Below are 27,545 nucleotides of genomic sequence, written 5' to 3' on the forward strand. Positions count from 1 at the left end.
GGGAATTACGCTGTTCAACTTTCCCTCGCTGCGGAACCGGAAAATAGGCAACCAGTGACAATCGAAAAACAAATGAGTAATCGGAATAATGGCGGTTGCTGTCGTAAGTGAAGTTATTTGGAAGTAAACCAGTGGAACTGTCAGATATTCGTATTATTTTCGTAATTTCAAGTAGTCACCAAGAAACACAAATCAAATACAGTTTCAAACGGAGGTGTAACGTCATCACAAAAATGAGTGTTGATGCGTATGGACCAAGTTCGCAAACTCTCACGTTTTTGGACACGGAGGATGCTGAGTTGATCGGAGCAGATACTCAAGGATCTGAATGCGAATTCACAGATTTTACTATTCCTTCGCAAACGCAGGCCTCTCAGCATGATCACGCCGGCCCCAAAGTTGCGGGGGTACAGGTTAGTACCAAGGTCACATTGGTGAGGATATGCTCACGTGAACTAAAACGAAAATAATATGTTAACGTGGCTGAATACTGGTTTGTTTTGTTGGCATTCATTTCTTCGAGGTTTTACTACAATCTGGAAACTTTTTGACAAATACACAATGTTGTTTTTATGTTATAATATATTTCTTCTTTTTTATATCTGATATGATAAAATGGTTTTTGTTGGTAAATATTCCTTTGAACTGTTTACCTTACCATCTGTTATTATTGGAGTGCTTTAGGGATCCTACATTATTTATCGTTTTTATAAAAGACCTGTTGTATTTCATTGGTCAAATTAAACCTTGTACTATTCTGTCTTATGCTAACGAATATTTTGTTGACACAAACTTCAAATATGGAATCAATGGCGGAAAGCACCTTCTAAATGACAAAAAAAGTGTCATTCCGATTGCCGTGCATCTAATCTAGCTTTCTGTCTGCGGTGGGGACTAACAAGTACCATTATAACTCATAATTATACATTCAAATAACAGATATTTATGTATCTATAACATTCAACTGTCCGGGCTTGTATTTATTTCATTGACTAACGAAAAAATTCCTATTTTGCTCTTTATGAATGGACTATACACCAAAATTTTCACTTCATCCCAATATTTTTATAAGTATTTGACAACTTTCTTGAAGTAAAAGTTTGGTGTATGATGTGTTGAGGTATATTTAATGCAAAAACTACTTCAAAATTCTAAATATTTTTTCTTATTGACTAATTTGAATTCCAGTAATTCGATTTCTGCTTTCATGTGCTGAAATCGAATATCCAAAATATGGAATATCTTGTATATGTGCAGTTATTGGTTTACTATGGTTTGATACAATCAAATATATCCTATGGGTTGATATTTTGGGGAGGCTCAACTCAAATAGAAAAAGGATTTCTACAGAAAAAGAAAATGATAAGATGCATAAAAGGGGTACATCAAAGAATATCATGCAAAGAAATATTTACTGAATTATCTATTCTAACTGTGCCATCATTGTACCTATTTCAAACTATTCTAAACGTAAAAAAACAATTGGAAGTACTACCTACAAATAGTGCTCACCATAACTATAATACATGAAAGTGCAGGGAATTTGCAGCAGCTGTTTTCGAGAACTGCCATTGGTCAATGCTCTCACATATACAAAGGCATTGTATTTTATAATTATTTCGAGAACAAATATGGCAGTGAAAAAAATTTCAATGATACCTTTTTTAACAAATTTTAGAGTTGAAAGTAGGTTGTGTATGTAGAATAGTCTTATAAATAGGATATTCTGATTTTAGTTAACTAGTCTAATAAAGTAGTAATATTTGTGTACCAAATTATTTTGTAACATATTATGTTCTGCTTTTACAGATGATTAAATTCTAATATATTCTATGGAATATTCTTGTATATTCAAGTATAAGGAATTCGAAGTCCTTTATACTTGAATTTTACAATTTTGAACAGTTTACTTTGATTTTGACATGAACATTTCCTTCTCTCTGTTTATTTTGCTTGAGAAGAATGATTTTCTTGAAGAATTTCAGGAATGTTCAAGCATTGTTACCTACATGTATTTTGAGCTTCAGAAAGCTTGGCTTAATTACGGTGCTGAGCTTAATTTTGGCTTTGCATTATATAAAGACATAAGTTTCATGAACTTTCATTATATAGTTTGCTGAATTAGTCTGAATTTTGAGGAAATTAAAGGTCCACAGAAGATGATTGTGGGAAGAATGCATCAAAGATTTTTTATTACTGATAGGAAATTCCTGAAATTGTTTACTTTTACACTTTTGAGTGGAAAGTAAGCTAAGGTGCCAAGTTTTGACTTCAGAAATTTTTACAAGACCTATCTCTAGCAGTTGAAATAAGTATTTAATATTTTCATTTTTAAATTGGTGATCAACCAACTAAAATACATAATATTTATGAAAAAAAAAAAAGGATGTGACATAGTTGTAAACCCACTAACATTTTTCAGCTAAATAACAACATTGTTGCAAAAATCTCCACTGTAACAGCTACACTGGGTGATCTGCAATTTGAAGAAGACGATGAGGAAGGCTTTTTCAATGGCAAGGAGTTGCCAGATTACGCATGTAAATATTGTGGCATACACGACCCACATTGTGTAGTTTTGTGCAATTTATGCAAAAAATGGTTCTGCAATGGCAGGGGAAACACATCAGGAAGCCATATAATTAATCATCTCGTAAGTCTTCACTATCCTTTGATGTTTTTTTTCCATAAACTATTCATTGTTTCTAGGTGAGGGCAAAACATAAGGAAGTTACCTTACACAAAGATGGGCCATTGGGAGAGACAATTTTAGAATGCTACAGCTGTGGAGTGCGAAATGTATTTGTTCTGGGTTTCATTCCAGCAAAAGCGGATTCCGTTGTTGTTTTGCTTTGCAGACAACCATGTGCAGCACAGAATTCCCTCAAGGTATGTTTATTATGTTGAAAAAGTTTATTAAATCTGCATCTGGTTCTCTTTGAGTCTACATTCAAGTTAATCAGTAACTATATTGACGAATCTTAACCTCTCAAACCTATTTTAGAAATTGTATTGACGTGTCTAAAAACAGTGTGTTTCTTGAGATTAATAAATTATTATTATTATTATTATGTCCAATCCTGCATGCACATGACCTGAAATTTGTTTTGTACTCTCTCAATCCCAGAAGTATCTATCTGATATAGAGGACTCTGTATTCCACAAATTCTAAGACTGGGCAAGATGTTACTGTGGATAGCTCAGCTGTAAGACAGTTTTTTCACTAACATTATTCTAAAATAAAATATGAGTAAAAAAAACCCAGTAAGCTGGATCTACCAGATAACAATCCATGTATATCTCTTGTATGTCTGAGCTGTTCCTATAAATTCTAAAGTTCAACTACTTTTACTTTTTTCTTTTATATATTTTTTCCTGCTGTGTCCCCCACTGTTGTAATCACATTGTAACGGTCTGCCTTCCCTCCTGTGCCTATTGGCATGTTCTTCTTTACTCAGTTGAGCATTTGATCTCATGCAATTATATTTCTTCATTTTCATATACCTTTCTTTCCATAATATTTCATCAAATTAGTTTTACTTTTCTATTTTTTAGGTTCCTTCGGTTCAACACATTCTTCATTCTCAGATGGAATTTGTTAATGCAAATCTTAGTTGCTATTCTTTCATTTATCAGGTTGAAATTCTTTATTTCTTTCCTGCATTTCCAAAGATCTATAAACCTGTCCTTCCTCTCTCATCCTTTGTTGCGAGCACTGAATGAAAATCTCGCTATACATTTTTTTTAATCTTAATTCACATCAATTATCGTTTATTTCTCAAGATTTGCTGATTTCATGTCACCGCTTTTGTGAATTTCTTCAGTTTATCTGTACCTATTCTCAGTCTAGTGAGAAAAATATTTTCCTTTTTTGTCGATCTATTATTTCTAGGTTTCGTTGTATATTTTTCACGTTCTTGATTGCTTTGGTCACCTTTTTCCTCTTATTCTATATTCCATTTGGTATATTTTAATTCTTACTGTAAGTCTGTCATCAGTTTTTGAATTTTGTTTCATTCTTTCTGTTTCTTTTTCTGAATTATTCTGTTTCCTTTTTGTCTTTTGCTTGCTTCGTCTGTTGAGTAGCACAATGTGATACATTTATAGAAAATTGAACTCGTTATTTTAATCAGAGAAGCTGATTTTATTGACATTTTCATTTGTCATAATTATATTTCAAATCATTTTCAGGATATGAACTGGGATCAAGACCAATGGAAACCTTTAATAGCAGACCGTTGTTTCTTAACGTGGTTGGTAAAAATACCTTCGGAACAAGAACAGTTACGGGCCAGACAGATTTCAGCTCAGCAGATCAATAAACTTGAGGAACTTTGGAAAGAAAACGTTGATGCGACTTTTCAAGATCTTGAAAAACCCGGAGTGGACGAAGAACCTCAGCAGGTAATTAATAATTTTTAGACAATGGTCTGTTCTCAACATTTTTTTTAACAAGGTTCTTCTCCGGTACGAAGACGGCTACCAGTACCAAAATATCTTTGGTCCCCTAGTAAAGTTAGAAGCGGACTATGACAAGCGTCTGAAGGAATCTCAAACTCAAGAAAATATTGAAGTACGCTGGGATGTGGGTCTCAATAAAAAGACCATAGCTTATTTCACCTTGGCCAAAACGGATGGAGACATGAAGTTGATGCACGGTGACGAACTGAGGCTGAGATATGTTGGAGAGATGCACAAGACTTGGGCAGGCGTTGGACACGTAATAAAGGTCCCTGACAATTATGGAGAAGACATCGGTATAGAGTTGAAGAATGGTTCTGGGGCCCCCAGCGAATGCAGCAGTAACTTTGTTGTGGATTTCATCTGGAAAAGTACCAGTTTTGACAGGTATTGATTATTTTGAAATTAATCTCACTTCTTTGCGATCTATCTAAAGCATTTGACAGTGTTTCACATGACATATTATTGAGAAAACTTGAAAAATATGGTATTAGAGGCATAGTATATTGACTTAATACATTCTTTTCTGACATGGAGTGCCTCAGGGATCCGTACTTAGTCCCCTTTCATTTATTATCTGCATAAATGATCTTCCTACATATATTAATACAGCAGATGTTTTTTTATATGCCAATGATGCAACTTTTGTCATGAGTAAACCAAGTGGGTAAACAAGATCAGTTGTCATGTGAAACACTGATAAAATGAGAAACATACTTCAGCGCAAATGTTCTATGCTTGAACGCAAATAAAACTTAGGAAATAACTATTGCAAATGATCCCAAATGTCTGACGGTGACAAAGAGGTGTATCTACTAGGATTCCACCTTGACAACAAATTAAATTGGAATGGACATAGGACATAAAGCTCTCGAGGTGTCGCCATGCAATGAGGGGACTAAGGAGTTTAGTTTCGAATGATGTGCTGAGAATTGCATATTTGGGTATGACTCATTGCCACATAAACTATGGAATACTGATGTGAGGTGCTTCCTCACATGCAAGTGAAGTATTCATTATCCAAAAAAAGATAATGGGAGATTTAGAAAAAGTTGATTACAGAACCCATGCTAAACAATATTTATAAAATGGGTTATACTTACATTACCTCTCATGTATATTCTAGAAGCAATATTGTTTGTACATAAAAATAAATATAATAGTGGCTTCAGGATTCACAATTATGATACAAAATACAAAGGTATCATCAGGCTACTGAAGATGCATTAACAAAACACAGCCAAACAAACGGAGTTTCTTCCCATAAAAATATATAACACTTTGCCTAGTGAGTGGAAAGGCCTTCATATAAAAGAATTGAAGTTCAAAGTAAAAAATTCACTTGTCACCCAAGCTTTCTATAAGATTGATGAGGTTATATAAGATTGATGAGGCTTATCATGGGATCTGCAAATAAAAGATGTCTGCAACAAATTAAACAAGACATTCTTTGCTTTAAGGCAAATGAAATCGTGCATGGACACAGCAGGTCTACTAGAAATCTATTTTGCTATGGCATATTCACATATATCCCTCAATATCATAGCATGGGGTTGCAGTAATGAATTCATCAGAGTATTCGTAGCACAAAAGCGCATTGTTAGACTAATTTTCAGCATTGAACACCGAGACAGCTGTAAACCAGTATTCGTTAGGGAAAAATTATTACCGGCTCCCTCCATATACATTCTTAAATGTATAGGATTTGCTAGATCTAACATCCATGAACTAGAAACAAACGCAACGGTGCACAGTTACAACACACGTCAGATGTTTTGCGTATTCCAAGTCATAAGTCAACGAAATATAAAAAGTCCCCTTTGTATAATTCCATAAATCTGTATAATAAATTACCAGAGCAGATCAAACAAATTACCTCTGATAAAGTGTTTCATGGTAGAGTAAAGCAATTGCTGCTGCAAAAATGTTACTATAGTTGTGATGAATTCCTGGAAGATGATTTCCGTTGAGCAATGATTTTACTTATTTTTTTCCCTCTTACTATTATTTAGTGTTATCTTCGACGCCTGTTCCATATTTTTACTAAGGAATTTATATACATGTCTTGTCTATATATGTGTATGTATGTGTGTATGTTTATATATGTGGGTGTGTGTATGTGTGTATATTTGTCTATGTGTGTATATATGTATATACACATATATGATAAATGAAATACCTACCTATTTTATTCGTATCACACTGTTATTATGTTCTATATATATATATATATATATATATATATATATATATATATATATATATATATATATATATATATATATATATATATATATATATTAATTTTAAGTTATTGACACACCATATGTACATACTGTACCTCAGTGGCAAATAAATAAATAAATATTAAATAGTCAGTGGTCCTAATATATGTATATGTGGGTATGTGTGTATATATGTGTATTTAAATTGTGAGTCATAACTATTGTATTGTGAGATTTTTCCTTATGTACTGTATGTATATTTTTTATATTTTCAGTTTGACGTACCCAGTCAAATTTTGTTATTGCAGATATTTTCGAATGTAACAGAAATTGTAATTTGAGGTCAATAAAATTTCTTTCTTTCTGTGATAATTTCATGTTTCCTGGCACTGTATCAGTTAAATACTTATACATTTCAATATAAATTTATAGAATGCAGTTGGCTCTTAGAAAATTTGCTGTAGACGATACTTCAGTTTCTGCCTACATCTACCATCGCCTGCTGGGTCACGAAGTGGAAGAAGTTCTCTTCCGCTGCCACCTACCGAAACACTTTTCAGCACCAAACCTGCCCGACCTCAATCGTTCGCAAGTCTATGCAGTGAAACACGCTCTCCAGCGCCCTCTGTCTTTGATCCAAGGACCGCCAGGTACTGGCAAAACTGTAACGTCCGCCACCATCGTCTATCAGCTTGTGAAACAGAATGGCGGCCCAGTTTTAGTGTGTGCCCCCAGTAATACAGCTGTCGATCAGTTGACCGAGAAAATACACAAGACTAACCTCAAAGTAGTGAGACTTTGCGCCAAGTCGAGGGAAGCTATCGATTCACCTGTCAGTTTCCTAGCGCTGCACAATCAGATCAGAAAGATGGAAGGGAACACAGAGTTGCAAAAGTTGCAACAACTCAAAGATGAGACGGGCGAGTTGAGTTCCGTCGATGAGAAAAGGTACAGGATGCTGAAGAAAATGGCTGAAAAAGAATTGTTGGAAGCTGCTGATGTCATTTGTTGCACTTGTGTTGGAGCTGGGGATCCCAGGCTAGTTAGATTGAAATTCCATTCAATATTGATCGACGAGAGTATGCAAGTAAGTGTTTTGACTGTTTGAACGATAAGTTTTTTTCAATTGAAATTTTCATCTAGGCCACAGAACCGGAGTGCATGGTTCCAGTCGTGTTGGGCGTTAAACAACTAATCTTAGTCGGTGACCATTGTCAATTGGGTCCCGTTGTGATGTGCAAGAAAGCAGCCCGAGCAGGTCTCTCACAAAGTTTATTCGAACGTCTAGTTGTTCTCGGTATAAGACCTTTCCGCCTCGAAGTGCAGTACCGAATGCATCCAGAACTTTCACGTTTCCCATCGAATTTCTTCTACGAGGGCAGTTTGCAGAATGGTGTTAGCGCAGAAGAGAGAAAACTGAACAAAATTGATTTTCCTTGGCCAATAGCTGAGAGACCGATGTTTTTCCTCGTTACTCAGGGTCAGGAAGAAATTGCAGGATCGGGAACCAGTTACTTGAATAGAACAGAGGCTTCCAATGTCGAAAAAATTGCTACGAGGTATTCATGACACTTCAAATTTCATAGTTCCTTCACTGAATCGTTTATTTTTCGTTTCAGGTTTCTGAAATCTGGCGTGAAACCTGAGCAAATCGGTGTGATTACTCCTTATGAGGGTCAAAGGGCCTACCTTGTTCAGTACATGCAGTACCAGGGTTCCCTACATAGCAAATTATACCAGGAAATTGAAATTGCTAGCGTAGATGCTTTCCAAGGTAGAGAGAAAGACATTATAATAATGTCTTGCGTCCGTTCTAATGAGCACCAAGGAATAGGTTTTCTCAATGATCCCAGACGGTTAAATGTTGCTTTGACTAGATCCAAATATGGAATAATCATTGTAGGTGAGTAAACAATCATATTTATTATGGAATCGTAATGAAGTTTTTATTTGGGGTGCCTGGTGAACTTGAGGTTGGAACCCAATTACTTTGAATGTGTTCGTATGAAACCCTATGATTTATAGATATGCTAAAATGTTGAACTATTTTTTGTTGTTTTCTATTAAATTCAGTAGTGTGGAATCTATTTGAATAGTCTCTAAACGAAGAGAAAGGGGAATGTTCCTCCTGACGAAAATCAAGTAGTTTTCATAAAAGAGCTCTAAAACAACGCATTTTGAACTTATCATTTCAACCTTTTTCTTCAAAAAATTATTTAAATAGTTAAATAAGAGGAATGAAATAATGCATTCAACATTTAAAGGGATTCGTTTCTATTTCACCATTTGGCTGCATCGGTTATAGCTAATAAAGGTCAATGAATCTGTTGCCTATGTGAGACAAACAAAGATGACATATTTCAGAAGCGTGCTGTTCTCTTTACTTATGTTCCGAGTTCCGAGACATTCTGTGACATGACATTTTGTGCACCTAACCTATCTTCCTCTAGATAAAAAACAAAACAACTGTTTATGTGGCTTGTGGAAGTGGTATTAAATTATATTTTGCCTTAATTGCTGATCTATAAAGATAATTTTCCTTTTTAAAAGTAGAATATCTAGGTACATATAAATTATTTCAACTTGATATATTATATGCAAGGTAAAATATTTTTAGGAATGGTAGGTAAAGTTCTAGGCGCTGTTGCCAATGTGAATTAGAAACAAATCCCTTTAAAAATTAAAACCCAACATTTGAAACATCAATTTGAATACTTTTCGAAGTGAGTTTGAACTCAACTTTATTTCGTTCAAATTTGCATTTGCTGTAATAACCCAAATTGAGGAACATTCCCCATTCCTTAGGAGTTTATTTCTAAATTTAACATACCCCTTCTTATATAATATATATTGATTACCTTGTGTCCAATATCAGAGTCATTTATTGATCACAAAAGAATACACATTGTGTGGTGGAAACTACAGAATATGTAACTTATCGGACTAGTCAAAAAGATATTTGTATCTGAAATAAATTGATTAAAATTGATAAAATATAGAAAATAGAATATTTAGTATATATATATATATATATATATATATATATATATATATATATATATATATATATATATATATATATATCAATATTAAATTTTACAAAAAGAATTTGAAGCTTTATATCTTCTATTAATTATCTGCGAGCGCTTTCGACAGCTGGTCGTACTGTCATCTTCTAGGCACTCTTCAAGAGTTTGAGTAAAAAGGAATATAATAAGAATATAGAATTAAAACAATTAAACAAGGAATTCACTTCAGGTTTGTACAACTATAATTTTAAAATATATTCAGGAGCCCAAAAACTCTATGCTGTAGAAAGCTTTATCATTGAGATATGTTAATATTCCAGTCCTAACTGCTGACTTGCTACCGCTCATATCTATTAGATTTTTCATCTTATTAAAACATTTTACACCAACATATTTTGGGGAATTTTGACCAATGAGAAGCCTGGAAAAGGGCAGATAAATATTTTAGTTATTCCTTGTATCCTGTGCATGTATTTGGTCATTTCTCAGAAATGTATTTTCATTGTCCTTTATAAACATAATCAAGTTCAAGATGTAGAGACAAGGAAACGTTAGTATTTTAGAATTTCAGAATAGTGGCTTACAAGATTCTGAAGGGTGAGTTTTATTCATAGCTCTGATACAATTTGAATTGCAAACATTTTCTACACTTGCTAAAAGGATTATTTTCAGTTTACCACCAATGACTTTGATGGTTTTCCTAATTTTTAATTCAAAAATTGGGTTGATGCGAAAGTAGTGAGTTAATATTTTGTTTCTGTAGGTAATCCGAAGGTATTGTCCAAACAACCGCTATGGAATCACCTCCTCTCTTTCTACAAAGAACAAAAAGTATTGTGCGAAGGACCTCTGACGAACCTCAAGGAATCCCTCATCCAATTCGCCAAGCCGAAAAAGCTGATCAATGCCGAAAACCCAGGTTCCCACTTCATGACTACTTCTATGTTTGACGCTCGAGAAGCCATGGTACCAGGCTCCGTCTACGATCGTACCAACCAACCGATGAACGGACAATTCAACTACCCCACCACCCGCGGCATGCCCTTGGATATGTTCAGTCGCACCCACGATCCGATTAGTTACATCTCTCCCGAACGTGCTCAGGCAGGCATGAACTTGCCCGTACCGGTTGGGATGTTCATGAACATGGCCCACATACCGCCGAGGTTCTACAATCAACACCAGCAGGCACTGCAAGCACGCCAGCAGCAGAACCCGCGGAACAGGAAGCCTCCACAGAGGCAGAAGGGCAAAGGGTTGAGCCAAGACCACACCCAGCCGTTCAGTCAGAGTCTTCAGTTGACGCAGGGAATGTCTCAACCTGGTTTGTCGCAGCCCGGTTTCAGTCTGAGCCAACCGGGTCTGTCGCAAGCAGAACTCAGTCAGGATCCCTACATGGCAGAATACCAGTCACAGATGGATGGTTTGTTGTCCCAAGATTCAACATACCAGGGAGATAGGTGAGTTATCTTGTAGCTTTCCATTTTGGATTGATTGGTCTGAAAAGTTTCTGACCTAACAAAGATACAAGACATTTCGCAAAATGGGGAATGTTCCTCCTGATGAAAATCAAGTAGTTTTCATAAAAGAGATCTGAAACAACTCATTTTAAACTTATCATTTCAACCTTTTTCTTTAAAAAATTATTTGAAAAAGAGGAATGAAATAATGCATTCAACATTTGAAGGGATTCGTTTCTATTTCACCATTTGGCAACATCGGTTATAGCTAATAAAGGACAATGAATCTATTACCTATATGAGACAAACAAAGATGACATATTTCAGAGGTGTGCTATTCTGTTTACTTATGTTCCAAGTTCCGAGACATTCTGTGACATATGACATTTTGTGCACCTAACCTATCTTCCACTATATAAATAAATAACAAAACAACTGTTATTTATGTGGCTTGTGGAGGTGGCATTGAACTATAATTTATATTTTGCCTTAATTGTTGATTTATTTGTGATATTAATTGTGATATTAATTGTGATATTGTGATATTAAATTCTTAGGGGTCACAGTGGAAAATAATCTTACATGGGACATCCATCTAAACAAACTTAACTCTAGACTGGGTACTACAGCAGGTCTAATCCGTGCACTAAGAGATCAAGTATCATTAGATAGTCTGAAGATATACTATTAAGCACATATTCAATCTATTATTCAATACAGAATTATTTTCTGGGGATCATCCACACTGCGTATAAAATCTTCAAAACTCAAAAAAGGATAATTAGCTGTATATTAAAACTACCTCATATATCAAGATGCTAGACATATTGGCAGTTCCTTCAATCTATTTTCTGCAATTAGTCATGTTTGTCAAAGAACATTATAGTATCTTCATGAGAAACTGTGATCTTTACTCAAACTAAATGACTATAAATACCAGACACAAGAATGAACTAAGCATACCGAGACATAATTCATCATTTTTTGAAAAAGAACCGCGTTACAAAGCCATAAAAGCTTATCAATATCTCCCAAGAGAAATTAGAAATACAGAAAACCACAACAAATTCAGACTCTCAGTCATTGATTATCTAAAAACCAAAGTTTATTATAGTTTGGACAGTTGGTGATGGGTCTCTATGCGATTGCACCATAACTGAGTACTGCGCAAAATTCTTTTAAAAGTACTTCTTAAATTATCCAACATGTAATGTTGACCAATTATAAAAATTGTGATATGGGAACTGTAGTTGTAATAAATATCACCTATTGCAAATCTTAACCAATTGACATCAATGTAGATTTATAGGAAGGATATTACTATTATTATTGTTACTATATTATTATTCAACTGTCTTATTTATTATTGTACTGTACCTTATTATACTATTATTATCATTATATATAACAAACATTGTAAATATCAAAACCTATTGACGTTGCCCTGTCTATTGTAGATTTATATGGCAATAAAGGATATTATTATAAAGATAATTTTCCTTTTTTAAAGTAGAATATCTAGGTACGTATAAATTATTTCAACTTGATATAGGCGCTGTTGCCAATATGTGAATTAGAAACAAATGCCTTTAAAAATTAAAACCCAACATTTGAAACATCAATTTGAATACTTTTTGAAGTGAATTTGAAAAAGTCATGAATTAAACTCAACTTTATTTTGTTTAAACCTGCATTTGCTGTAATAACCCAAATTGAGGAACATTCCCCAATGTTCACAAAGGTGATTGCCTCTTCCTTTGAAGAAAATCTATGTCCTCCGAGCGCAATTTCTAGATGAGGGAACAAAAAGAAGTCACTTGGGACTAGATCTGATGAGTAAGGTGGATTGTCAGCAGTTCAAACCGTATTTTGTGGATTTTTGCCATGGCAACCGATGAGGTGTGAGACGGTGTGTTGTCATGGTGAAACAGGATTTTCTTTTTCTGCAAATGTGGCCGTTTTTCTGCAATTTCTGCCTTCAATTCAATTCAAAATATGCTTTATTACCCAAGATATATACATCTTATTGGCAAAGTCTAGTAAAGTAAAACATGTATAAGGGACAATTAACAAATATAAACTATAAAATAATGCTTAAACACAGGAGCAGAGTATATGGACAGAACAATATTGAGTCCAGCTGAACAGCTACAAATATAAGTACATGAATTTATGAATATTAAGTAAACGTAAATATATAATTCTACATAATGAACATTGATAGCTTGTCGAGTAATGATGCGTAGCATTAGCAGCAAACCAATTATATGCTAATGTTTCGCTATCTCGTGTCATTAGTTGTAAGCTGGTTAAGTCTTTGCTAGACCATAATAAAGTCGTATCATCTGCAAATTCATGTTGTTATTTGCAATTCTGTTGTAGGTCTGCATTTTACCAGCCTAGCAGCGCCCAGTTCTCCCAGCCCTATTGATTGAGTTCGGAAGAAGAATGACACTAGAATCGCGGGAGCGGTCTTCTGAAAATTTGCAAGTGAATGAGATCTGATCGTCAAATTGTCAGTAACGCAACAAACAAAGGTCACGAGATGTCGACTACGGAAACAAAAATACGAGACATAAAAAGAGAGAAGTAAATGAATGCCACGAAGAGATGTGGTGTACTTGCGTTAATAATCACAATCCCAGAGATGACAAAGCTCGGTCCTTCCTGTAGATGACGTTTTCACACCGCTGTGACTAACCGATTCCTATTTTCTTCAAATATTGTAAGTTTTATTTTAAATTTAATATGATAAGTTTCTTTTGTTAGCGAATGTCGACTGTATTGTATCGACTCGAATCACCCTGTTGATTCGACACTCAAACAAATACGTCTGCATTCTTGAATAACTAAGTATATTCGTAAATTATATCCCAACAATGAAACTTGTATAGCCTTAATTTTTATGTTTATTTTAATTTTTGGCATGTCAGGGTTATGGTTAAATTTCACATACAGGGCTTGTACTACTAGAATGTATTGTCGGATCATTGCTTATAATACGTCAACTAGTTCAGTGCTTTTATTTTCCATTCAACTTGTCTGTCTACTTCACTTCTTGTATGCAGATGTTCCGAGTCCTAAATTATTTTCAGATTGATTAAATGAAATTAAAATACTCGATTGGTTTTTTTTCTTCACTCCCTCACCCAGCCACAAGTATTTGAACCATGAGTATAATATAAATAGGTTCCTGATGAGGGCACAGAAAAAGAACGAGTTTGATTTATTTCCTCTTTATTGAATAAATTGATACAATCTCTTAATCTAGCTGAAGGAGTTGAACAAAAAAAAACTCCTCAAGCTTTACAAAAAAGTAACATTTTCACTTTACCCTATCAATTAATAGAAACACTAGAGATATATTCTTTCCAATAATGATTCTGAATTTTCGACATCAGCACTGGAAGAAATATATATCACCAGAACAACAAAAAGTGTTACAGGTGATATATTCCAAGTTATACAAGAGATTATTGTTTACAATTATTGTATCCGACTTCAAATATTGTCTAATAAATTTTTAGTAGATTTAGAATTAGAACTACAGAGTTATGAAGTCTTTGAAGTAATCCAAAACCTTCATTTACAAAATAAACAAACATTGAGTTCTGACACTTCTGCTCAGTGCATCATAACCTGAACGTGTATCAATTTGTAACCTGTTGAGAATCACGTACAATAATAGCTTTGAATACTTCTGTAGTTCATGGACCAGGTAACTGATCAGCACAAAACAAAAAGAAACTAGAGTAATATACATGGCAATTTGAGGAATACAATACAGTTCGGTATCTGACAACCTCCAAATAAATTGAACAGAATGCAGAACTCAATATTCATACAATCTTCAGTGTATCAACAAATCTCGGTAATAATTTGTTGATGGCAAGGTAATACGTTATCTTTGAGCTAACGGAAATACATCAACACTATAAAAAAGGTCGAAATTGTAGTATTCTCAAGGTAACAAAATCTTTAAAACTTTAAGGCAACGCTGTAATACATTTTCCGAGAGCTCAAAAATAATACTCAAAGTTCAATGATACGACATTCAACTGTTGCTTCCCTAAGAAATAAGTTTTGGCACATTGTGACTAAAATTTCAGGGTAGTGTTTTAGTTTTGGTATCGACAAATGGCAACAGAAATAATATATATAGCTCTGAAGCAACAAAAACTATCCCATAACCATTTTGAGATCAAATGTATATCAATCACAAATAATATCTTTGGAAACATACCCTCTCCACTATGCTAGTTCAGGTGTATAAATAAATGATAAAGGATTATCTTCAATAAAGCGATATCGATTTCACGTTTTTTATTGAAGAGCCATAAAGTTTGGATGTCCTATTTGTGAGAGGGTAATTTATTCACAGAATATTTACACCAATATATTTGGAAACATCAAAAAATTATGCTACAGAAATCAAGCAACGTTATAAATACAATCTCAACATTTAACGAAAACAATGAACCTTAATATTAATATACATATATATCTTTGAAATCGTTGCTTAATTATTAATTTGGGAGGTCACACCCGTTAATTGATATGTATCATTTGCAATTTTTCGCAAGCAAAGTGCCCGCAAAATCTAAGCGTAACGCTCTCACATAAGAAAAATAATCAACATTCACAAACAAGAATAATAACTAATACTGTTTTTTTGTCTGTGTCGAGTTTTTATAAATGTTTCGACACAAACGTTTTTTTGCTTTATTAATTTTTTTGTTGTTTATAATTTACATATTAAAATAAATATCAGACCATAACGAGCATCATGATTTTCTTTCGATTAGGCAACACAAGGAAACTCGCTGAAGAGCTTTGGGGTTTTTTTCAATAAATAATTAAATAACGTCACTATTTCAAAGTTGAAGGAAAACTTACCATACTTGAATATATGGCACATCCGATTCTGTTTATGAAATTCATATATACATACAGGGGTTTACTCAACTACACTTTCAAATCAATGTGGTAACCGATAAGCATTTCATGATGAATTGACGATGGCAATTTCATGAAAAACTTTCAGCCTAAACTTTTAAGTTTGCTGATATCCAAGAAGAGCATAGAATGAAAAAGCAAAGTTGACTTCAAAGCAAACAATCATATGAACTACATTCTTTGAGGTATATAAAATAATTTGCTGGAAAGTATAGGACTCAAATGTCGAAATAGGACTCGTCACTACTAAAGACTATAAATTTCTGGCAGTGTAAAGATAAAATAGCGACAGTGAAACGATGGCACAACCTATATACCATGGTTGGAACAGTAAATATAAAGTTTCTCATAAAGTCTGTAAAAAAAGTTATTGCACGTACTTGAACAAATGAATTTTAAAAAACAGAATATGTGAAAAACGATTACTAGTCCCGGTGTTGCCGAAAACTGCCATGGTCAGTATCAACACAAGAAAACAAACACAAAATAGAGCTTGCATAATATTTAGCGCAAAAGTTTCTCCTTCCCCTAGACAGAAATTTGTTCAAAATATTATCAATAAAAAAATATCTACCACCATTTGTAATAAACTGTATATAAAAACATGTCTTTATATATATATATATGTCCAAAAACATTTTTCTGGAATGTAATCATTTGTTCATTACCTATAATTAGACGTTTTCCCCAAAGCTGTCATCATTATATCATCTTATCTCGTGCTTCAAACTCACCGGCAGAATATTGTTCAGCATTTTTGAAGTCGCCAATTCTTCGTAGGACAAAGTGATGATGGTTTTTATGAGTTTGAAACTCTCCAGATCGAAAACAGATCGTGCTGTGTTGGTTAAATCGAAGGGTTCTTCTATGCATAAGTACTTCCACTGATGGGGATCATTTTTGGGTGCCTTTAAGTAACGGCACTCGTCAATTGGAAGACTGGAACCCGTTCGGACAGATATGGCATACTGCTGGAAATTATATAAGGAGTAATACTGGAAGAAGCCTATCAAAAGTTCCCCTAAACTCATGATATTGTCCGATTTGAAGTCTCTGATACTGGATATTTCCTCTTGGACATCCATAGAATGGCTTTCGTGATCCGAGAACTTTTCTGGAATTAATCCGTGGAGACAAGGCAGAACGGGTGGTGTTACTCCGCCTACAAAAATGCCACCAATAACAAATTAATAATTGATGTTTTTCTGATAAAAATAAAATCGAGATATCGATAAACTATCGTGATGTCTCGCATCTTGGTTGTTACCTACACCATTATCCTGCATGTAAAACAACATCAAGAAGGTACGAACTCAGTATATAAATCGGATGACACCCCATTGCAAGACAGTTTGAAAAGAGAAGTAAGTGATACAGTGCAATTATTGAGGGCATTCCAACTATTTGAATCACACGTTAAAAGGTAAGACCTCGTTAATCCATAGCTTTCGAGTTTCGACTTCTGAGGGTTGTCGTTCGTAGGGGTGCGACAGCTGGTTAACGGAAAAACAGATTTTTTTTAACAGAATTTGGGTGATTAAATAAAGTTTGGGAAAGAAAGTTTTCGGCTTTCTACTACTCCATCTTGATACAAAAAAAAAGATGAGGGAATCTTCCAAAGAAAGGAAGGAAGGAATACATGGATGTGTAGATCATGCAAAGAAGTAACTTTCAGACACAAACTGAAAGAAAGTCCTCCTGAAACAGCTACTTTCATATAAACATTGAATTACACGAAAGAAACAAATTCTTTCGAAAAAAATACTTCTATATGAACACTGAATTATACAGAAGATACTTTTCTACCCAGTTTGTATTTCAAACATTCGTTGTGGAATAAAAATCAGATATCATTCACATGAGTTCTACTTTAAATGAATGCTAACAAATTGCACTTACATAGAACACTGTCATCCTCACTGGTATACATCGATGTTTTGCCGTAAGACACTTGCTCTAAGGCTCTTCAGTACCAAATTGGATAACACTATAGAAAATAAACACAATTCATTCATGAATTACGATTTTTTAATGTCACGGAATAAGCTTGATCTGCTTATGTCATCGATGACATCCTAATGACATTCATTCACCTATTTGATTTAATCCCAGCCAAGAGGAATCTTAGTTAATAAAACATTTTATTAAAACAACGATGAAAATAAAATAAAAACAACAATAAAAATTAATTGGCGCTCCAGAAGAATCTTATTTGAATTGAAGAGGTTATATTTTTAGGATATTCTTTTCTTGTAATTCAATGTTTATATGAAAGTAGCTGTTTCAGGAGGACTTTCTTTCAGTTTGTGTCTGAAAGTTACTTCTTTGCATGATCTACACATCCATGTATAGAGTTACTTATTTTCAAATTGATTACTTCCTTTCTTTGGAAGATTCCCTCATCTTTTTTTTTTTGTATCAAGATGAGGTAGTAGAAAGCCAAAAACTTTCCCAAAAATTAATCACTCCTAAAAATATAACCCCTAAATAAAGTTACTACGAAACTTCGAAAATAAATTTGTAAAATTATAATAGTGGTACTGAAGAGAGAAGACTGTGTATGGGGTCAATACTCAAACGAATAATTATGACAAAATCTCGGAGATAACAAATATCCTCGAGTACCTGAGAGCATTTATAGAAGAACTGAAGGTCCAAGAAAAATCGAACAAGGGACATTGAAACAGAGCAACAAGAAATGTTGATCAAAGAGGAAAACAAAGAACAGAAATGCAAAAAAATAACTGGGAGAACGAGAATTTAAAAGAGAAACAAAAAGAAGACCAACTAGAACATCAGCAATTGGAGGAGTAAAAACATTAATTATTTAAAAAAATTAGTGAGGATCAACAAATAAATTGAAGGTAATATCAGAGAGGTTTGGAATGAATTGCAAACTTCCAGCGTTCAAGTAAAAGTAGTTGAAGTAGAAGTGTCAAGGATTAATGAATGGGTCATGGAAGAAGTGAACAAGGAATTAGACAAAAAGGCGAGGAAACTGAAAAATCAACTTGATCTCATATCGATAATATGGGGGACATCGCAAAGTAAAACACTGAACCCTCATACTTTTGATGGTCAGTCATCATGGGCCTTGTGCCAAGTAAGCAGCCGACGCCAATGGCAAGACAGAAGCACTAGTACTGCCACTGCGAGGTCAGGCACTTGGGATACTCCATAACATTCCAAAATGATAACTAAAGGAACGCCTAAGTAAAGTCAAACAATTTAATGTTGAAGTAATACATTGTTGATGATGAAAACTCAAAAGTTTACAAATGTTTACTGTGTAGGGAGATGAGACTGGCCTGAACGAATTGTTCTTAGATAATTTGATTTTAGTTTACAAATGGATCGAGTGCTTTATCCTGTAATGTTATCCAGATTCGTGCTGAAGAGGCAAAAAGACAAGTGTCTTATTCCGAAACATCGATGTCCGCCATTGAGGATGACAGTGTTCCATGTAAGTGAAATTTTACCCCTCTCATATACGATATTGTGTAGCAACCCTATGAATGATATCTGGATCAATTCCATAACGAATGTTTGGAACGATATTTCAGTGCAATATGAACCAACGAATGAAAAATTGGAAAACATATTTGAAAAAACTTACACTGCAGATAATGTATAACCATCAACGCCCACGAGTAACTAGAAACTGTCATGTTTTTTGCGTCATTGATGTTGTTTGCTTGGGCCCAAAGTTTCACCATTATTACTATAGGACGTACCCTCCAATCTAATCTAGCATAACAATACAAAAGGCGGGTATTCCGAATTCCCACCGAGTTGTTACAGTTCAGATCTATTTCGAATCCTGTATCTTTATCTTTGAATTTAAGTATTGGTACTTTGGCGTAAATCAGTTCAGGATCAACGTCGGTCAGTTCTGAAACAACGAACCAAATAAGAACAAAACATATGTTAGAAATAACAATATAAAATAACGAAAAATGCAAAATTTGATTTTGTTTCAAAATTTCAATGTTAAATACCAACAGTCTACACTTGAAAATTAATGAATATTACTGAGTAATCTTTCAATAAAAGCACTTATTATTATTATAAAACAGCACACTTTATTTAGTAGGTCAAGACTCTTAGAAAGAACTATTTTTTCAAATTGAACCATCCTTAAATATCAAGAACAATATAAAATGCTTAGGTTGGTAATTGATTGTAACCTTAACTGGGCTAAAAATTGAGTTTTTTAACACACTAACCTGGCTAGAACGATATACGCGGTCTGTTGAAAAAATGAAATGAATTTTCATTTTTCTCAAAGAATATTTTTCTGTAAACATTGTGTTTCAATATTTCAATGAAATAAATGAACTACTGCCACTAAAAAACTCTTAATTTCCTACACAAAAATTACTTTTCTTCAATAACTCCAACTACTTACCATTTTTCAGAAGTAGATTTTTTATTGACTCCAAGTGTTGAAGTGCATCATGTCTAGGATCATTTGTACATGGTTTGGTTAGTAGACACATGTCTATATCACTACTCTCCAACCCAAAACCCGACATGGTTGATCCCACCATGAATAAACCGTAACTACTCAAACATTTCTGAAAATCATAATAAATCATATAAAAATGAAAAGATGTTCCCTTAAATTTACACAATTCTTGCAAAAGTAAGCAAAACTTTTTGGGATACCTATAAAGCAAAGGCGGATTTAGATCTAAATTAGGGGGGTTATATTCTCTAAAACTGGTCTTCCAGGCACGCATCAATGATATCTCGTATAGAAAGAAAGGATTATCATCAAATGATTGAAAGAGAAATATGTTTTAGCAAGACAAAATGGATCACGTGGAGGCTTTAATGTATGAATTATTCGCATTCACAACATTCACTAGTTATAGGCTGTATCCAAATATCTCACCCTAATATTTAAAAAAATATTTTTCCATAGACTTATTTTACTCTCGTATGTATCTTCTTTTTGAGCCTTGCTAGTGAATACATCCCAAACAGTCTGATTCAGTTGGTCCCACGGCCCACCGTTCAACAACCCAGGCGGATTTGGGTCGATTCTCATGAGATTCGATTTGGACCTGAATCTCTCCACCAATCCGTGGGCACGCTTTATCATGGAATCCATGCTATTTTTATGGTGTACGTTGTGTTTTTGACGTCCGTTTGTACTAGAATTTGTTGTACCATTGCTATTTGTATAGCTCCTAAAAAAAACCAGTCTATGTTCAACATAGTTGAAAGTAGTTGTTGAACCTAAACTCAAACTTTAATTTCAGAAACTATAAAACTAGCGCCAGATTTTTCTATACCGGGTGGTCCAAACATGTGGTAAACCTCATGATTTATCAGGCAATAGATGACTTCATTGATCAAATTCACTTTAAATTTTTAAACTTACTGAAAGTTTCTAATTATGTTTCCTTTTATTACCAATGAAGTTTGATTTATGCATCTGTCAAATTGCTAAATGTAGTGAAAATATATTCTACGTTAGTAGTCAGGTCCACAAGTTTGAATCATCTAGTATAACACTACTTCAGTTTAGTAAAACAAAGAACAACTTCAGTATATTAGTAAAAAAAATCTCCCCTATTCCAAACCAAAAATAGATTCATAAGGAGAAACCTGTGTAAATCTCAAATAAAAGCGTTTCTGCCAAATTGTGATTGATGATGGTCTTCGTTTGTAATGATTTCGAAGCATTAGGTCTGCACGCGCTGTATTTTTCACTAATTATCGAGTTATAACAGAAGTTTTGAACAATCGAAACAAAAAGTAATAACAAAAACGCTCTACTGAAAAAATATTTATTGATACAGATAAAAATCCATAGCGTATACGAGTAACACTTTCTTGTGAGATTTTTCGCCACACAGTTTACAAAAATGGAACACGTGTTTCGCTCAGCAGCTTCCTCGAAACACGTGTTACGGTTTTGTAACACCCACACGCACACAATCCTACCCACACTCATAAACACGTGCGCACGCAACGTACACACAAATTACAAACTCGCGCACGCAACGTACACACAAATTACAAACGCGCGCACGCAACGTACACACAAATTACAAACGCGCGCACGTAACATACACATACAAATGTACGGTGTCACCAATAAGAGTCAAACTAGTTGACACCATGTGATGTTTTCCATTTGGGATAACCAGGTGTTGCCCTAGTTTTGAGCGAACATAAATAAAACAAACTGAAAACAAGAACAGACTACAAAGTCACATGCTGTACTTTGACATGGAATACAACTAGTCTCAACTATAGTTCTGTGGTACTAATCCTAGCCACAGAATGTGTATCGGTTCTGTGCTTTCCACGATGACAAATGACAAGACATAAGACAATGACAGCTGACTATTGCTGTAGCAGGTATCGAAAAATAATTTGATCAATTTACCTGTCGTGAAAGAAAACTTACTAACAAATTTTCTACGAATAAAGATAAAGTACAAAGGTAATCTCAAACCATCACAAAATGAAATAAAAAGTTTGTGAAATATTACGCCCAGAAAAATTGATCGATTTTTCTGTTTGACCTGAAAATCAGAAAGTATGAGTGACGACTTGATTGTAGATCCCCAAATCCGATTTTGGGTATTTTTGCCCATAGTCGTGATCACGTTTTTAGTGGGGATACTGAGACATTATGCCTCGATTCTACTTTCCAGTCAAAAGAAAGTCGAAATGCAACAACTCGCTGATTCTCAACTACTCCTAAGAGCCAGAGCTCTGAGAGAAAACTGCGGATATATCCCAAAGAATTCGTTTCTAATGCGAAAGCAAGCATTCAACAAGGAAGACGGTTATCTATTGCAGAAACGGGCACCAGTTACCCAGAACATGATGACCGATCCTTCGATGATGACAGACATGCTGAAAGGAAACTTGACAAACGTTTTGCCGATGATCGTTATAGGAGGCTGGATAAACTGGGTTTTTTCTGGATTCATTACGACCAAAGTACCATTTCCATTAACACTAAGATTCAAATCTATGCTTCAGCGTGGTATAGAACTGTCACACTTAGATGCTAGTTGGGTTTCTTCAGCATCTTGGTACTTTCTGAATGTATTTGGCCTGAGAAGCATTTATACTCTAGTTCTGGGGGAAAACAATGCTGCCGATCAAAGTCGTCAAATGCAGGAACAAATGCAAATGACTGGTGCTGCTTCTGGTATGCCTGCTGATCCCAAAATACCTTTCAAAGCCGAATGGGAAGCTTTAGAAATAATCGAGCATCAATGGAAGTTGGCCGATGTAGAAAAGGAACTGTTAGTAGATTGATTATATAGAACTATTGATAAGTGTAATTTTTTTGTTTAGCATTTGGATTGCATTTTCTCAGTGTTAAGTTTGATTAATTGTATATTAAAATCTTGAGAAATGAAATTTGGCATTTTCATTCTATGTTCTTGATGAAAGTCTCATTGATATTGTTTAAAATGATTCATAAAAATACTGATGGACAATGAAAGCATTTCCGAACTAAATTTCCCTTCAGAGGTGTACTTTAGTTCGGACAAAGACCATCTCTGTATTTTCATTCATATAATAAAATTATCCAATATCTAACTGTGCACTACTAGTAGACAATTCACCCATGTTTTGTGAATGGTTTTCTGATTGAATCCGAAATGTAGAAAATTCCACATGAAGTTCAACGCAAACTATAATGGTGATAGTCACCAAGAAGTATTTCTTTGTGCCCAAGTATAAAAATTGTAGTGGTTGAAAATGCCAGCACTGCTCACATAAGCTTCGTCTGTCCAAAAACAATTTTACGAAAAATCACGCAATTGGTTACAACTTTCCAGGAACCACTGGCAAAAAGCCATGGGGCATTCAAAAGCTCCTGGTCTAAGGTGATGAACTCTTCTGGTCCTATATGGCTTGAATTTGTGTTTTTTTTAAATCCTCCTAGTTCTTGATAGGCCTGTTGATACGTACTTTCAAATTTTGCGTTAACGTTTTGGGATTATTTTCAACAGCTCCAACAATTTCTTATCCCTATTTGATTCATATAATTTTGGCCTTTTCTTTTCAAATCGAACACCATCGCAATCTTGAGAAAATGTCTCTAAAAAGTTGTCTTCTCTCTGGATATCTCTCGTGATACGAATTGCTTGCTGCTTTTGCATATTCCCCGGTTTGTATAAAACAGACAATCATATCCCACTTTTCATAATTCTCATACATCATTGCGAATGTGTTTGAAAATTGAACAAAAACCAATAATTAAAGAGCGTCTTTACTGCTTACTTTACTGATCAGTGTGTTTCTAGCAAAACATCAAGTGTGCTAAATTTGAAAAGGTAATTTCAAAGTATACTGAAATATGCAGGAATATACATGAATGAATATGATACTTAGTATCAATGAATCAAAGTTCATTTGCAACTGGGGGCATAAAAGTAACCATAGCTTTTAAAGTGCCTGAAATACAATATCATATTCTTAGCCTTCATGAAAATTGCAGGCTCAGAAAAACCATATAGTATATATGAAATTTCCATCAAAACAGCAGATCTATCACATCAAGCTATAATACAGTTATTGTTTTGGAAAGAAAGGTTTCAGCTTTCTACTTGTCCATCCTCATACAGTGGAAATCTTTCAATGAAAGGAAGAAAGCAAAAAATTCCCTTTTTTGGAAGATTCCCACATTTTTTTGTATAAAGATGGAGAAGTTGAGAGCCAAAATCTTTCCCAAACATCAATGTCTCCTAAAAATAATATATCCTTACTATCTTTGTAGAACATTCTTTATGTTGAAGTTTTTTGAAACCACAATTATTTGTAATGATTATGAAAACAAACTCATAAGTTTGAACCACTTATTATTCTTATTATTGGTAGGATATTTATTTATATATTTTTACCGATTCATGCCTTCAGAAGCAAATAGTTTTTACTGTAATTAGATAAGCTGTTAAGTATATACCCAAAGTTTTCTGACATATACAAAATACATAAACAACTACTTAACCACTACTACTTCATATAAAACTTTTGAATAATAATGATACACCAAAAAAACACAACAAAAAATTAGATTAAAGATAAATAAAATAATAATTCCCCAAACAAAAATTAATTCTAATAGAAATTTTTCATGAAAAATATTTTGAACGTTCCTATTTTGTACCATCTGTTAAAAAAAATGAGTTTAAAATTATGTAGTTATTTGCTGGCTATGTAACAAAACTCAAATATTATATAGTCACTATAAGACATTGAAAAATGAAAATTTCATGAAAAACTTTAAAACAGACAAATAATTCATGCAAAAATAAAAAATACCTACGTCTACACAACAACTCAAGGACAAATAAAACCACAAAAGCTGACGACGCACAACACATAATCATTACCTAGTTTTGTTGTAGTGTCCATTGTTATGGGTACCATTTTGAATATTGGATGTGTATTGAACATTAGTATGATATACATTAGGTGTACTTTGGCTATATTTGCCAAACACTACATTTTGGTCGTTCAGCTTGTTCACTCCGCATCTTGAAGTGTTATAATATTTTAAACCTTGAAAAAATATCACAAAACGTTTCGATCAATTTGATGGTCCAATTTTCCTAAATAACTTGTAACTTATGAATATTCAACTAGCATTTCTATTTTATAATATAGCTATCTCTATACTCTCTTAGGATCTTAATTTAAAAATCACTTATAACACATCTGTTCCAGCGTTCTCTGAAAAGGTAACTGGAAGAAGGTACTAATGAAAGTTCAACATAAGACACAGAAAATGACATATTCAGTATAAAAATAATAGTAAATGTTTCTATAATTTTTCAAGAAGTCATTGTATTTCCCAAGAAATGTACCATGTTTTTACTAGAGAAAAAATTAATAATATGAAAAAGAACATTAGAAAGTTCTTTTGTTAAGTATGTGAAATTTCATTAATGGAATTCTAAATAGACTTGGATGTGGGATTTTCTTTACATTTTTCTTTGATTCTTTCGAGTCATGTGTAGTAAGTTTCAAGTCATAAGAATACATATATATTATGAGTTGCCAATGAAAATTAATGATCCAAATACTAGGCCTTGTGGCTTACAAATTAGGAGTGTGTACATGAATCCACCGCAACATACTTTATACCATTTTTTCATAGAAATTTTAGGAATTTAGAATCAAATGTATATCAGGGTTTTAGGAGTAAAAATTGGCTATTGGTACTTCACGCAGAAAATGAATGATGAAGTGTACACATAGACCAGGCCTAAATACGTCCTTATTCATAGAAAGTTATTATTGAATAATACTCACGATTGTCTGTCGGCGTTCCTCTTGAAGAATAAGATGTACAGCTCTCATCACTGTCATATCCCTTAGGAGAAATAGGCCTATAGTTATCTCTTGATCTTGTATTATCTCTGGGCTGGTATCGCTTAACCGTATTGTTGTTATTGTTATAATTGACCATTTTATGGGGTGGCGGAGGCATTATGCGAAGATTCAACAAATTTTGATTAATAACATCCACTGTGCCCAGCTTCACTTCGGATTTATTCATATTATTGTTCAACATATTCAAATCCTCATGATCTGGCTTCTTATATTGACCAATTGTATAACTAGGCTGAGAAAAAATGTCCAAAAACACGGCATCAGGAATAAAATTCAAATTAGGATTTGCCATCATCTGTGATTCTACTGCCATTTTTTCTAATTAGGCGTATTCAGTAGCAAAAAAATGTATCAAACAATTTTTTCTTTGATTACCAAAAAAGCTGCAGGTTAAGGAAATGGCAAATGGAAAATCTCCTTCTTGAAAGGAACTTCTTCAATTTTTACTCATATCGAAGTTAATTTACGATGTTGACGTATTGAATTGTATCGAGACTTGCTTAAATCGCATTCCATCTAACCTTTTTTGGCAATTTTAAAAAAATTCTGACATTTCCATATCATTTTTGGCAATGTAAAAAAACACTCACCTACCAACCGAATGCGTTTGCGCGCAGAAAATCTTCATTGTTGCCATATTGGAATAACACTAAGGGAGAAGGAAACTATTTTTGATTCAGATAAGTCATTAAATTGTAACAAAAAATACTTTTCAGTCATTGTGTGCTTTCGTTTCCTTCCTTCAGTTCTACTAATTATCCAAGTTTCTCAACAGCATTTCAAATTGAAGATTCTTTTTCTTGATTAGGATATTGAAAATGCTAATGTGCATGTCCATTCCTAGTGTTTACTTCTGTACAGTGGTTTTTGTTTTGCCATAGAATGAAACTTTCTGTGTTTTTGTCACAGAATACCTTTAAAAAACCGACAAGTATCAGGATATTGAGCGTTGAGTTTTCTGTTTAACAGGAGGAACATTGGTCATATGCGCCTGAAAATAGGAAGCAACGACCATCCAAAATAGAGAGAGAGAG

General features: G+C 33.9%; 3 protein-coding genes across 3 annotated transcripts; 2 read left to right on the top strand and 1 right to left on the bottom strand.

Moving 5' to 3' along the window:
- The first annotated feature begins 41 nt into the window (after positions 1–41).
- Positions 42–14,293, top strand: LOC111503207 (Upf1 RNA helicase). The gene is made up of 10 exons (XM_023157457.2): positions 42–413; positions 2,423–2,653; positions 2,710–2,889; positions 4,192–4,404; positions 4,457–4,848; positions 7,119–7,773; positions 7,830–8,245; positions 8,306–8,589; positions 10,479–11,175; positions 13,558–14,293. Exons 1-10 carry the CDS (start codon positions 234–236, stop codon positions 13,604–13,606), a joined length of 3,297 nt encoding a protein of 1,098 aa, XP_023013225.1. The 5' UTR covers positions 42–233; the 3' UTR covers positions 13,607–14,293.
- A 102-nt stretch (positions 14,294–14,395) lies between these two features.
- LOC111503208 (poly(A) RNA polymerase gld-2 homolog A) lies at positions 14,396–27,361 on the bottom strand. Its single transcript, XM_023157458.2, has 6 exons — positions 26,431–27,361; positions 25,509–25,677; positions 21,029–21,326; positions 20,540–20,708; positions 19,748–20,023; positions 14,396–17,293 (listed from the first exon to the last, which is right to left on the bottom strand). The coding sequence occupies exons 1-6, from the start codon at positions 26,822–26,824 to the stop codon at positions 16,839–16,841; spliced, it is 1,761 nt and encodes a 586-aa protein (XP_023013226.2). The 5' UTR covers positions 26,825–27,361; the 3' UTR covers positions 14,396–16,838.
- Positions 22,469–23,526, top strand: EMC3 (ER membrane protein complex subunit 3). Its single transcript, XM_023157459.2, has one exon. The coding sequence runs from the start codon at positions 22,690–22,692 to the stop codon at positions 23,419–23,421; it is 732 nt and encodes a 243-aa protein (XP_023013227.1). The 5' UTR covers positions 22,469–22,689; the 3' UTR covers positions 23,422–23,526.
- Positions 27,362–27,545: the final 184 nt, after the last annotated feature.

This window comes from Leptinotarsa decemlineata, unplaced genomic scaffold (assembly GCF_025532065.1).
Source record: "Leptinotarsa decemlineata unplaced genomic scaffold, Ldec_3_MD MMD2_tig00026330_RagTag_RagTag, whole genome shotgun sequence".
In the NCBI taxonomy this organism is placed as follows: domain Eukaryota; kingdom Metazoa; phylum Arthropoda; class Insecta; order Coleoptera; family Chrysomelidae; genus Leptinotarsa; species Leptinotarsa decemlineata.

Excerpts from the sequence above, each read along its gene's own strand:
- EMC3 (XM_023157459.2), top strand. The coding sequence starts at position 22,690 with ATGAGTGACGACTTGATTGTAGATCCCCAAATCCGATTTTGGGTATTT.
- LOC111503208 (XM_023157458.2), bottom strand. The coding sequence starts at position 26,824 with ATGGCAGTAGAATCACAGATGATGGCAAATCCTAATTTGAATTTTATT. Across the intron at positions 25,678-26,430 it reads AGGAACGCCGACAGACAATC|GTTTAAAATATTATAACACT; the intron begins GTGAGTATTATT and ends TATTTTTTCAAG. Across the intron at positions 20,024-20,539 it reads AAATCTACTTCTGAAAAATG|AACTGACCGACGTTGATCCT; the intron begins GTAAGTAGTTGG and ends TCGTTGTTTCAG.
- LOC111503207 (XM_023157457.2), top strand. The coding sequence starts at position 234 with ATGAGTGTTGATGCGTATGGACCAAGTTCGCAAACTCTCACGTTTTTG. Across the intron at positions 414-2,422 it reads CCAAAGTTGCGGGGGTACAG|CTAAATAACAACATTGTTGC; the intron begins GTTAGTACCAAG and ends AACATTTTTCAG. Across the intron at positions 4,849-7,118 it reads AAAAGTACCAGTTTTGACAG|AATGCAGTTGGCTCTTAGAA; the intron begins GTATTGATTATT and ends ATAAATTTATAG.